This window comes from Cyprinodon variegatus, unplaced genomic scaffold (assembly GCF_000732505.1).
Source record: "Cyprinodon variegatus isolate N-32 unplaced genomic scaffold, C_variegatus-1.0 Scaffold643, whole genome shotgun sequence".
NCBI classification, from domain to species: domain Eukaryota; kingdom Metazoa; phylum Chordata; class Actinopteri; order Cyprinodontiformes; family Cyprinodontidae; genus Cyprinodon; species Cyprinodon variegatus.
The window spans coordinates 222543-236496 of NW_015151096.1; the positions used below are offsets into that span (position 1 = coordinate 222543).

Consider the following 13954-nt stretch of genomic DNA (forward strand, 5'->3'; position numbering starts at 1 on the left):
TTATTAGTGGGGAAAACAAGAAGTAATCCCTGCCAAAATCGATTTCCACATTATATGGAGTCTAAATATATTGCAGATGGAACAAGTTCTTTAGAAGGACTTCCAGCTGGAATGTGTTTTTCCTAATCTGAGGATTTCTCAAAGGCCAAAATCTAATTTTCTCTGCTCCATAGGCTGCTGTTTAATTTATTTTCAGCTTTTCCTCACAAAACCCATGCACAGAAAGGAGTTTGATCACATGCATCATGTTATTGTGAAAATCCCCACACAAGGCACGGGGGGGAGGGGTTATGTGCACTTACTAAGTTACATGTAAAATAAATGAAATTAGAGGACCTGTATCTATGAAATACTTAAGTGCTTTGGTTGCATGTTGAGCAGTTTCAATGGACAATAAGGATCTTCAAAACACTTGCATCTTTTACTATCTGAGCGTCATAGAGACATTAAGCTCTTGCATTATGAACAGTAACCTTTTAAAGGCATCTGGCTCCACACTTAAAATGCCGATTAAATTGCATTGCTCCCACATAATACAGATGGACAAAATTAAAATGCATTAGGAACCAGCTGCAGAAAAGACTGTGCCAGTTTCTTTTGAATTATCATTACTAGATTTGCACTTCTGGGAGGCAAAAAATTTTGTAACATAACACTTAAAGACAGATGAGATAAGCAGGTGTTTCTAGAAACAAAAGCAAATCCAGAATCCAGGAGACGCATGTTTTTTGCAATCTGAAATGCTGCACGTGAAACCATTGCCCAAGCGGGTATTTATCCCAGACATCTTTCTAATTATTTTCGTTCACCCTGGCAGAAGTGAATAACTTCTTTTGTTATATGCCTCAGTGCCAGGTTTTAGAGCACAAAGGCATGCTCAAGCTCATGCCACAGAATCTAAATTGGGTGTAAGTCAAGACATTGATTAAGCCATTCTTAAAGATTAATTTGGTTTCCTTTTGCAGTTAAGAGCAGGACTCGTGGTTTGCTTCTGTACTCGTCCTCCTACAAAACACACGTGAGCTTGGGGTCCTTGACTAATGGTTCTACATTTTGCCTCAAGATTTTCTGTAGAATTCATGCTTGCGCCGAATATGGGAAATTATCCAAGTCCTTGGGCAGCAACAACATCAGTTAGACTAACGCCACAATGTGTAACTGTTGGGATGTAAAATGTTTTTTTTTTTTTTTGGGAAAGATATAATGAGATGCAAAATTTCCCAAAAAGTACAACTTCAGCAATCTTGTTTTTTTTACCAAAATAATTTGGAGATCATCGAAGTTTTGTAAATGAGTATACCTCTGTATTTTTATTTGTTAGCAGGGGTTTCAAACTCTCCCATAAATGCCAGCTTTAGTAAGTATCTTTCATTTTACTAAATCATGAACACCCTAACTTAATTAAGGTAATGAGGCCAAAACACTGGTTTATTTATGTAACCTTCAGGAAGAGTCATATACAGTATATGCTCCTGGAGTAATTTTAGGAGGCTTACTACCTTGTAACTGTAATACATGGGTAATGACTCTTACTGTTATTTATGGGAGTCTCAAATCCTTAGAAAATGACTATAAAAATGATCTTGGTTGTTCTGTGATTTACTTAACCGTACTATAGTTTGTCCATCGTGGATAGCTTAAAGACAGAATTTTTTAGCTTATTCCAAAATGGCTTCTCTTGCTTTCTGTAACAAGTTTTCCACACAATATGCAGAAGAACTGAACATAAAGTCCTGCTGGAAGTGATGAACCTCCCACTGAGTTCTTATCGCAGCATCATTGACTCAGTGAGAGATTCCATGAAGGCAGTCTAGAAGTGTGGAGACTTCCCAAAGAGCTGTGAATATAGTCCCAGGGAAGTTGTTATAAAGGCAGGTTGCATTAAAGGGTATTCAGTGCCAAAGAATGACTGCACAGGTATCTGGAGGAAAGTAAGTAAGGAATGTTTGTGTTGCTGTTCATCTCTTAACCAGTTAGAAATATATATTGTGTCAAGGTACAAGATATCTACTACTTCTGTAATACTAAAAATATTTCCAAAAGTCTAACTGACTTGTAAGCATGTCATTACCTGCTATTTTCCTATCATCAGTGACCCAGAAGGTTTCACCTACACAAAGATATGAATATACCTTCTGTCATAATCAAATGCTTATCATAATGTGAGATACAATGAACACTTAATAATTTAAAGTTCAAATGCAAACTTTGTTGACTCTATCAGTTACAGCACCTGATAGACTTTCATTACTGGGTTGCTCAAAAAACCAAGACATCCCCCTCCAGAAATTATATTTTCTGCCCAGAAGAGAAATAAATACTTCCTCTAGCTTAAGTTAGCCAAAGGACAACTTAAACAAAGGAAAACTGTAAGGTTGCATAGTTCCAGCCTTTAAGGACAGTGGCAATGTAGTGAGCTTTAAGTGGAATCACAAAATGCCTGAGGACTGTCCTATCACAACCCCAGTTAACTGTTCTATGGTCAGGGCAAAATGCTTGCTCCCCGCATGAATCCAAGGTTTGATCAATTTATTTGATCACAGCATCCCTCCAGCATTGTAAAGCAGGACATATTTCAGCTAAATATTTGTTGTCTCTCAAGGAAATAATGGCCTCCAAGATATGAGCTAATTGAATTCAATTCAGTTTATTTATATAGCGCCAATACACAGCACGTCGTCTCAAGGCGCTTTACAATTTAACCAGATCATACAGTCAAATTGATTCATAGTTTTCCAAGCAGACATCTATGATCACCACATCTATGCAATCAGCACATCTATGGTTCACCAGACACAAAATGAAACTTCTTTTATGGCTATTTCCTTTCCTAGATTTAAATCACACCCAATAGGGTTAGCTGAATGGAGGAGAACAGTAGACCTGACCCAGAACCAAGATTCTGGGCAATCTAGTGATACTGTGTAAAGAGAAATAGATCAAGATCTGTTTGTCTGAATACTCTAACTTTGTAGTTGAAAGAATGAAATCTTACCCTCCTCACAACGAGTTATACAAAGTATCAACAGCAAAGACAACAATATATTTTCCATCGAGGAAAAAATAAATAAATTCACGTTCAAGTTTTTTCCCCCCACACAGACTAAATATACTAAATGAAATGTTGGGTTTCTCTGTACAGTGTGAGATAACTTTATTCCAATAAATTATTTTCTAAAAGCTTTTTGGACACCTGTACCGAATGAAATACTTGCTATAGAGGACTCAGTTCCTCTCTCGCTTTCAATTGCAACCCGGGTCAGAAAGAGGACTGTTGTAATGTATTTGTTCTGTTCCGGCAGTGAGTGGGTGAGAGATAGATACTTGGAGAAGCAGCGTGATTACAGAGCCGTAAAGGAAATCTCAGTCACCGTAACACATACACAAACCCACACGCCGAGGGCCTGTCAATCGGTGGTTGAAAAATTAGGCTCACCTTGAAACGACAGGGGGACTCGACTCGCTGGAGCATTCAGTGCTCTGATGCCATTGCAAAGGTGTAGGTGAGCTCTCACACATGAAAGAAAACCCATTGGGTCTCACTTACACAGGCCATTTTATAGACAGTTCTTTAAAAATGCAAAGCCACAAACTGGTAAATTAAACTTGTTGTGTTTATAAAACATTGTCATAAAAAGCAGCAGACTTTCCAAATACTCCCTGGGGCTTTTACAAGATGAGTGACTTTGCATGCAAGGAAACAGATGCTTAAACATACTTGCAGTGTGTGTGCTCACTTCTGGCCATCAGATCTAAGATCCTTCTCTTCCTCTCTTTTGATGTCCTTCTCTTTATGCATCTCTATTTTGTGGAAATTTCTCAATCTCTGAGCATCGTAGATTAAAACATACTATGAAAAAAGGCCTTTTTTAATGTCATTGACACACTCATCCAATTTAACTTGTTTTGTGATTCTTCCTCATCCGTAATCCTTCCACCGCCTTTTAGCTTTGTCCCCCTCTGTTCCCTGCCACCCCCCTTACACTCACCTTCATCCTACATCTGACAGCATTTCCTCCCCTTCTCCTCCTTGTTCATTTAGCACAGCATGAGGTTCAGTGTGGGCGAGAGACTAAGATGAAATATAGAGACGGAAGGAGGCGATAGAGAAAAACAACGTATTAGAGACAGCATGACAGAATGGAAAAGTGGGGTGTGTGAAAATGGGGACAACAAAACGAAGGTAATAGTTAAGGAGTGACAGGAGGATAGGGGATTATCTAATTGGACCTAAAGGAGGCAGGGAATCAGTAAGAGGTAGAAAGGTGGAGAATTATTGGAGAATAAATACTGATTTCTGAGGACTTGGTATCTTTTTCAGCTTGACAGCCCTCAGGTCAGAGGTGAAGAATGAGGCAGACGCACAGGGGCACAGATTCTGAATGAAAAGAGGAAAAAGAAGCGGGGAGGTGGAACCTTGTTGACCGAGTTAAGCTGAACCCTACAAAAAGATATTGTCTGCTTATATAACCAACATGAAACTAATCTTTCACAACATTACACATTTCTTATTTTCTCTGAGTATACTAACAATCCTTTTCTCTGATGGCAGCAATCATTTTTCTCCCAAAATAAATATCACAGTCTTCTGCATAGTGGTAGGCAGCAGACTTTAGACCTTATCTTATGCACTCAGCAATTTATGAAAGCTTAGTAAATAATAGAAAATCTCTATCAACAGTTGATCTAAGAAGTGAAGTGATTGTTTTAAAGATTTCCACCTTTAAGATGACATATTCCATATTGATAATCTAGTTAACAAAGCTGTGATAGGGAAAATGTTTTTAAAAAAATTAAATAGGTAAAAAGCCCTTAGTGTAGAAATCTGCACAATATTTTATGCTTCGCAGAAACACCTTTGGGCTGAATTAAAGCAATGAGTTATATGGACCTTATATCAAGTATAGTGAATTCAGTGAACCTTACAAGGTGTAACTGTCCCCAAAGTATTTTCATCCTGTTACATGTTTGTATTCTTCAGTTAAAGTCATAAAATGCAGATAGATGGAGAAGAAGGCACAAAATGATCATAGAGAACAAAAGTAAGAATGTATTTTCCTAGACTATAGAAATGCACCACAGTACAGTTAATGTAGAACTGGAGAAAATGACAGACAGTAAGATACAAATACTACATAAAAACCAATTGGGGAGGCTACCAAGAGGGAAAAAGTATCACTGAAAGAGGTAAGGGAATTTAGGCTATATACTATAGGATATTAGGTAAGGCTATAAGCATCTATTTGTTTATTTTCCAATATTATCCACCTTTCTACCTCTGACTCATGAAAATGTTTTTGTTGTGGACCAAAGAAGCATTTTCATAAAAAAAAAAGGTAAAAATTTCCCAAGAATTTTTGTGGAAGAAATTATTATATTTTGAAATATTCGAATTGCAAGATTTTTGGGCCTCAAAGCAAAAGAATATATTTGGCAAATATCTACACATAGAATCACAGAAAAATCATAATATCCAGATCGAAACATGGCAGTTGTGGTATCATAAAATTGGGTAATGTTTTTAGAATAAACTGGGTTATAAAATGGTGATAAATGCCATGGTGATAAAAGGTGTTTGGACTTTGCTTAAATCTAAGAGTTAACAAGACTCAGCTTCATACTTATTACAGTTAAAATTTTCCAGATAGGTAGATGGGTCAAAGGAATGTTGAAGCATTGTCAAAGGAAAAGTTTAGATGCTTGCAAGCTCCTATTATAGGAGACTAATGTTAGAGCAGCTTTCAGTAACAAATGAAATTGCTAAATTAAAGTACAAATTCATCATCTTTATTGTATCCCCGCTTCTGTCTCCTTAAACCCTAGTCGGCCTAAGCAGATGGCCGCTCACACAGAGCCTGGTTCTGCTGGAGGTTTCTCCTTGTTAAAAGGGAGTTTTTCCTCTCCGCTGTCGCTACAAGCATGCTAAGTGGGAGGGATTGCATCCGAGTCAACGAGTCGATGCAATCAACTGGTTTTCCTTAGATAGAAAACTTTGAATCAATTGACTGTATGATCTGGTTAAACTGTAAAGTGCCTTGAGGTGACATGTGTTGTGAATTGGTGCTATATAAATAAACTGAATTGAATTAATATAATATAATGTAACATTAGAGATTTAAAAAAAAGGTTTTCAATAGCTAACTGTGGTTTGGATTTCATATCAACAAACCAGGCTTTTATGCACCCTTTAGTAAACCCGATGACTCCACAGCGATATACTCTGGCTAATGTTCTCTGCCTTCTATGGTAAGAAAAGCGTTGGCAGGATCTGCTATAACCAGCCATCATTCCTAAAACTACTTTCAGTCAATTTTATGGAGACGTAGTAACAACCAATAATATGCAGCGCTTGTTCTTCATAATACAAAACAACAATATAGAAAAAACAGATGCAGAGCAGTTCAGACTGAGCACACTAAACTTAAACAACCCCATGTTCTGTTGTGCTGTCTCTTTGGGTTTGACAGCGAGCACAATGATATGTATTAATTCAGTTTTAATATTTAATACTGTACAGTTGAATAGAAACTGACACCCTAAAGAGAAGGACCATATTTGTCTCTCGCGCTGCTGAAAAAGGAAAAATTAAGTACCCATTGTCATTCTGCTCAACAGCATGGGGACATCAAATGAGTCACCATAAATCATGACAGGCCATTGGTAAAAGAGAACGTGTGCGTGACTCTAATTCTGAATACTCAAGTACCATTAGAGAAGCATTCAGAATGAGTTAAGAGTAGCAGCTAAAGAAGAAATATCTGTGATTAACGCTGACTGTACAACCTCTAAATATTCTTAATGATATATATGCCATCCTTATGATAAAGTTTACCTTCTTTGTCAATAAAATCTGCTGTAATATTTTAATTCAAACTGATGCATTGAGTTCAGTGCTATACTTGAAATGATTAATCACTACTTGTTGACTTTGCAAAAAATAATACTTAAGCAGTTCACATTGTTTTTTACTTAAAAACAATATATATATATATATATATATATATATATATATATATATATATATATATATATATATATATATATATATATATATATATATATATATATATATATATATATATATATATATATATATATATATATATATATATACTCATTGATATCAAATGACTGCTATGAAACCAAGGAGGGGAACATTTTAATGGGTCTGAATAGTTTCCGTACCCAGTACTGTATATCTTTGGGGGTTTTTTGTGCAGCATATGAGGCTTTATTAAACATTCTAGAATCTCTTCTTCTTACTTTATCATTATAAAAGTTGTTATTAAAATGGATATTTTAGTTCTGTATCCTTTTAACCCTTATATAATCATCCAAATTTTAAAGCAAAGAGAAGACTGCAACATCTATAAATATTTCTATCTGTGATTTCTTAGCCTCATTTCTATATAGTTTGTATGCGGGTTCTAATAGAGTGGGTCATCTATGAATAAATATAAACAAATTCTCTGTCATTTCAGGATTTGAACTCTATTGAACCTAAGTGTTATAAAACAAATCTTCTTAACATAACAAAACTTCCCAAATAGTTTCTTTTTTTAATTAGCTCTTTAAAATGCACAACTGCTAGCGGCTAGCTTCGCCATGCTGGGTGTAATAGTGTTTTTCTTTGTCTAGAGTACGCCTGTTTATTAAGAATCCAACATTGGCTGTTGGTAGCTTTTCATGGATAGTGAAACACTGGTGATTTAGCTGAGAAATCTATGAACCTTTATACCAATAATGCATTATTTTGTAGTTATCTAAAAGTAGAAGTCTGCGTCTTAGATTACCAATGCCTGAATTTAAAATGCAATAGAATGTAGTACAAATTAAACTCTTCTTAAACTTTTTGAAGATATCTGAGGGCTATAAAACTGATCACTGATGACAAACTCATAGATTTAATTATTCAAACAATGCTTAAAGTTCTTGTTTCTTCAGTGGTTGTTTTTGAAGTTTTCTTTTGTTATTAAATGATTAAATGCAATGATTTTGTGTTCCTTTACTTTCTTAGTCCAGCTCACATGTTTTCATCTATTTGGTCCCATCACTTTTTTTCTACTTTGCTCATTCAGTTTTCTCTGCTCTTTTAAGTTGCACTCCTCAAAATAATTCCGTAAAAGTTTAAAAATAATAATAAATAAAAAAGTTGGTTTCCTAGATTTGAAGACGTTTCGCTACCTCTCCAGGAAGCTTTCTCAATTCAAATGTCTGGATCCACAGTGAGTTTGAGTCTTTATATAGACAAGGCCTTGTATCGCCTGGAAACATGCAAATGGCAACCGATGAGTGGGTCATTTGGTTCCATTGTTAACCTGTAATATCTGAAACCTGTCTATGATTCTGAAGGTCGGTCATTAAAGGGGGGGATTGTCGTTAAAGGGGGGATTGTCTCCTGTAATACCTGAAACATGTCTATGATTGTTAAGGGTCGGTCGTTAAGGAGGTATTGTTCACTGGCTGGAGCGGGGAGGTACTTTGTTCATCTGTGATGGGGTGGGGGGTGTGGTGATATCTGGAAGGGATCATTTCTATAACTGAACTGTAAGTTTATGGAAGCTGGAATCTGAGTCCACCACCTCTGTTTAAAGTTGGTTTTTCTCTTTTAACATAGATGGCTTCCTTCACGCCCCTCTCAAACCACCTATTTTCTTTAACCAGAATGTGAACATTCTGGTCCTCAAAAGAATGTCCTTTGTTCACAAGGTGTAGATGTACTGCGGAGTCTTCTGTGTTAGGCCATGCGTCTGTGGAAAGGTTGTTTGGTTTCTCCAATATAAAGATCAGAGCATTCCTCGCTGCACTGAACAGCGTATACCACTCCGCTCATATTCGGTCTGGGGGTTTTATCTTTAGGATGTACTAGCCTCTGTTTAAGGGTTTTGTTTGACTTGAAATGTACTGGGTTTTTGTGTTTAGAGAAAATCCTCTTGAGTTTTTCAAACACTCCAGCGACATAAGGGATTGTGATGTTTTTGCGTTTAATTTTCTCATCACTATCTTCTGTTAGGTGTCTTTTGGATTTCCTTGCTGATTTGATAAATGCCCAGTTTGGATATCCACAGTTTTGGAGAGCATCTTTGATGTGTTTCTGTTCTTTGTGCTTCCCTTCTGTTTTAGTAGGGACATGTTCTGCCTGGTGTTGTAAGGTTCTGATGACCAGAGTTTGTGTTCCAGTGGGTGGTGTGAGTCAAAAAGAAGATACTGGTCTGTGTGAGTAGGTTTCCTATACACTTCAATGTTTAGGCTTCCATCTCCTTCCATGCTCACCAGACAGTCCAGAAAGGGTAGTTTGTTGTCCTCAGCATCCTCTCTGGTGAATTTGATGTTAGGGTCAACAGAGTTGATGTGTCTTGTGAAAGCTTCCACTTCCGTTAGCTGGATTTTGACGAATGTGCCATCCGCGTATCTAAACCAGTAGCTTGGAGGTGTTCCATTGAAAGTGTCTAAAGCTCTCTTTTCCATTTCTTCCATGTAAAGATTGGCTACAATTGGTGACAATGGAGATCCCATTGCACAACCATGCTTCTGTCTGTAAAAATTACCTCTGAATTTGAAATAGGTTGTGGAAAGACAAAGGCCCAGTAGTGTGCAGATCTGGTTCTCAAAATAACCTAATCTATCAGCAGCAAAAATCTCATCAAATGTTCTCCCTCTCAGATCCCAAATACAAAGGTTTAAATGTATATTTAGTGTTAAAACTCTCAGCCTTTTGCTGTTTTCTCTACTTTTATATACATACATCTTGAATTTTGGACAAAAAAAGGGATTTGTTTTATTGTTATATCTGTTAGAGCTATGTTTTTGCTTTTTTTGTTGCAATTAATCTATCCATCTTCTCTAACAGTGCATTTCCACAGATTTGGAACGAAGCAAAGGGTCATGCTTGCATTTAATGATTACTTCCAAAGTCCCTTGACTGAAAAACAGAATCTCAGATTTGCTGAACCATACAAGCTTGATAAGGCTCTTTCCTTACCAACCTGAATTTGGAGATTAAGCAGAGTCACTCTGTTCCTGCAGCAACGGTGGGCAACTCCTCCTCATATTACAGCAACAGCATGTTTTCAAATTCTAACAACAACCAGCAATGACTGGTTGGTGTTCTTTCTCTCTCTTAGTTGATCTCCTTTCTTCTCTGATACAAGTGAAAACATTCACACAGTGCCAAGTACTGTGCAAAAAGATTCTACTAACATCATGCTGTTGTTTTTTGAGCAAAGGAAATTTAGAGAAACACTTCTAGAAGCTTATGTCTGGTGACAATAATACTGAGCATAACATCTAAATAATGTAATTTTGTTGATAGAAGAGGAAATAATAAGGAGCCTACCCCCCAAAATGAGTACCCTTTCATTCTGCAATGAAAACATTGTCAGTAATTTAATATGAAGGGATCATAGGAGACCCAAAATAAAATGGATTTGTTCATTTGTTTGTCTTCCCTTCTTGATCCTAAGTACGTCTTAAATCTATTGGGGAATTTGTTCTTTGCAGAGTCAGAAAACTAGCCCTCTAAATTGCCAATTATACTAAAAGCTACATTTGTCTAACACCATGATTCAATTTACCCAAGCAAATAAAGCTTAAATTACTTTTTCATACTTTAGAATACAGATCAAACTGACTATGCATACTGAGGTGACAAACCTTTTGTTATTCTTTTTATTATTTTTTCATTATTCATTATTATTACAACGAGGTGACAGCACAGGTATGAGTCAGCTTTCTGTGGACTGCCCTTTTTACCACTTAATGCAGCCCTAATTGCTGTGATGCTGCTATGAATTACTAATACTCTAAAGATAAAATCTGTTTTTATCAATAATTCAGTTCAATTTAATAAACGGTTTAAGCTTATCATAGATTTTAAGTAAAGGCAATAATTGCAGGCCAGAAATTCCTTTCCTCAGATCCTTCAAGCACCAAAGACCAAATGTGATAGTTATAACAAGTCCAGTGAGTATTGGAGCCTCTGTTATGTCTACAAAAAAAAAAAAAAAAACTCAAAACAAAGCTAACAGGCACTAAAAAGCAGTAGCTTTTTACCATGCTGCCACAGATTGCAAAGTCCCTCTCCTTACTGTTGGGATTTCACTCTTTCAGGCATGATCTATATATCCTGAACACTAATGAAAATTGGAACATAGGGGAACTGTAAAATCATGAGCCTTGTGTGGTACACTTTGACAGTCCTTAGTAGCATCTGTGTTATGACTATTCAGTCATAGTCATAGCGCTTTAGAAAAAAGCCCTTTGACCCTAGAAAATGTGCTTTTTTCTTACATCAGTTGTAAATTTTTAACACCGTTAATGCAACTCTCCTTGGTTATAAGATAGACTTTTATCGATCAGATCAGTTAGAGTATTCAATCGAGGTTGAAGCTTTTATACGGCGCTTAATGTGCCTAATGTCTGTGTCTTCTTGCCGGCCTTACCATTTATCACCTTATTTCTTCCTTTATTTCTCTCATTTATGTCTCTACTTCTTTGTCTATTCTTCCTAGAACTAATCAGGAATGCCCAAAGAAGTCATCACCTGCAGAAAGTGAGAAAGGCTCTGACAGTGATGTCCAATAAGTGTTGGCTAAACTACAAAGGGGATCAATAATGGAAGAATCCCCAGAGTTTATTGGCTATTGAACTTCTGTCTACAACTTTTATATACAAAAAACAAAAAAAAACGTTCTAAATCTGCTACAAAGACACTTGGATTCATTCTGGTAAACAAAGGCTGGAACTTTTTTCTCTCTGTTGGATATAACCTTGCTGAGGCTGGCTGATGTCATCGCTAGCCTCCATCCCTTTCAGCTCCTCCGGGGGCTGAGCCAATCTACAGAGGAGCATGGGCAGGAGAGTGGCGGATCCAACTAATCCTGTGCCTGCCCTGGGAGTTCCTCTGGCTGGGGGGCGATGGGGTCCACTTTGCAGCATTGGGGTGCAGACATCTCCCAGAATGCAGACTCTTCCCTTAATCAAACGACATGGCAGCCAACAGCCCAACATGCATCAGCCCCTCACCATGGCAACAGAACAAGCACTAGCATCTGGCACAGGAAGAACTATCAGAAGTGACAGCAAGAGCCTGCCAGTGTCAAAAGAGACATCTCAGAACGAAATCAACAGCCTTACGCAGGACGACATGGGGTCCCAAGGGTCAGGGAGTGGAGTTTATTGCCAGATTAGGACCATGCAAACAAACCCCAAGGAAACAAAAGACAAAAGGACAACTCGGTATCTTAATGGAAGTGTAGTAGCCTCAGATTTGGTGGGAGGGGTTTGCAGTGAAGCTACAGAAGATAAAGAGCCAGTCCAAGAGAGGAGAAGGGTGCAGTCATTGCGAGGAGACAGCCATCGCTCAGTGTTAAAAACATCAAGTGTTTGTTCAGCTGCACACGCCACCACACCTCGGCCCTGCCGAATAATGGCAACCTCGCCACAGCGTCTTTGTGCGACATGTGGGAGAAGACGGTCTCAAATTACACAGTGCACAGGTGCTTGTCGCAGGAGAGCAGTCAATCAAATAACAGCAAGCCAGACTTTACCTAATCCAGCACGGAAAACATCTGTAGCTCCTCCCCAGTCAAGAAAAGCCTCTGCTGCTCTGAGCTCTCAGTCTTGTTCCAAAAGCACAGACAGAGCCAACCCACAGCAGCACACATCAAAAAAGACTGCTCAAATAGGCCAGCTGTCCCACACAATGCCAAAAACACACAGTTCACAGTTTAACCACACAGTAAATAGTCATAACCAAACAAAAGACTCAAAGCTGCAGTTAAGACCCCATTCTGCAGACTTTACATGTTATAAGGACTCAGCCACACAAACATTAGAGACACACATAGATTCCAACACAAACAGGACAACAGCTAACACAACACCCACACAAATCACTGAGGCAACCCCACCACATCTAACAGATAAACCTGATCACAATCAGAATCAAATCCAGAAAACTAATGAATCACTCCAAAACATTTCAAAGGCTCAAACGCCATGCTCCCTCAGTGAGTCAAAATCCAGCAGCATCCCACTTCTTCCACCAAAACAGTCTCCTAAGGCGACCTGTCCTACACCAGCTGCACCAGCAGAGCAAATCAAAAACCAAGAGGCCACAAAGTCCCCTAAACAATCTTTGGAAAGGATCAAATTCAAGGATACAAAGCAGAAGAGCAAATCATTTGATGACAACACTCTGCCTTGTAAGACTCATATGAAAGCACAATGTAACGGAGCACCCGGTGGACTGTTAGACAGGACTTCACTGAAAGCGCCACCTGGGCTGGAGAGGCAACTGCAGAGTGTGGAGGAGAACCTTCTGTCAAATCAGGAGAAGATCAAGGTGCTTCTCAATGTGATTCAAGACCTGGAGAAGAGCAAAGCTATGATGGAAGGGTGAGAGCATTGGGGCATTAGAAACTAAAGAGCAAGGAGAAGGGGGAGTTAAGGGGAATTTTAAAAAAGGTAAGAAGTTTAGGAAAAGGAAATAAAGAGCAAAGCCAAATGCTGACTATCCAGTACTTAAGACATTAAGAAAGGAAAAAGATGCGAGTCAGTGATAGAGAAACAAAAAAGAACACACTGCAATAGTAAGTGTTCAAGCAATAGTGAGATGGAGTGATGAAAGAATAAACAGAGGGAGCAAAGAGATTGTCAAGGGAGCGCAAAAGATGGAGAAGAGTATATTTGAGTTTCTATTGCATTATATGCTGAAAGGCTTTCAAGGTTTTGTAATAGCTTTTTAAATGTTAGGTCTATAGAAACACTGTGTGTAAATATGTGCCTGCCAATTGTCTGATAAAATTTGCTTACTTTTTTATCAAATTAAGTGATCCTTACACCTCCCCTGTACTTTTATTTTATTCACCCTTTAGAGCTGCAGTCACAGTTAAACATTATGATTTCCCAGAAAAGCTTAATAATCCCTTTTTGTTTATCTGCAAACCCTTAA

The 13954-nt window shown here is 37.8% G+C and overlaps 2 protein-coding genes across 3 annotated transcripts in view; one reads left to right on the forward strand and one right to left on the reverse strand.

Moving 5' to 3' along the window:
• The window catches only part of dock2 (dedicator of cytokinesis 2), a 130918-nt gene that overhangs the window by 43551 nt on the left and 73413 nt on the right, over nt 1-13954 (reverse strand). The gene's annotated exons all lie outside the window — the stretch shown is intronic.
• Nucleotides 1-13954, forward strand: part of LOC107096705 (protein FAM196B-like) — a 28282-nt gene that overhangs the window by 3654 nt on the left and 10674 nt on the right. For both annotated transcript variants that reach the window (XM_015393481.1, XM_015393482.1), the window contains exon 2: nt 11511-13398. In XM_015393481.1, the coding sequence (XP_015248967.1) occupies nt 11849-13398 (1550 nt within the window). In that variant the 5' untranslated portion in view covers nt 11511-11848. The remainder of the gene's footprint in view (nt 1-11510; nt 13399-13954) is intronic.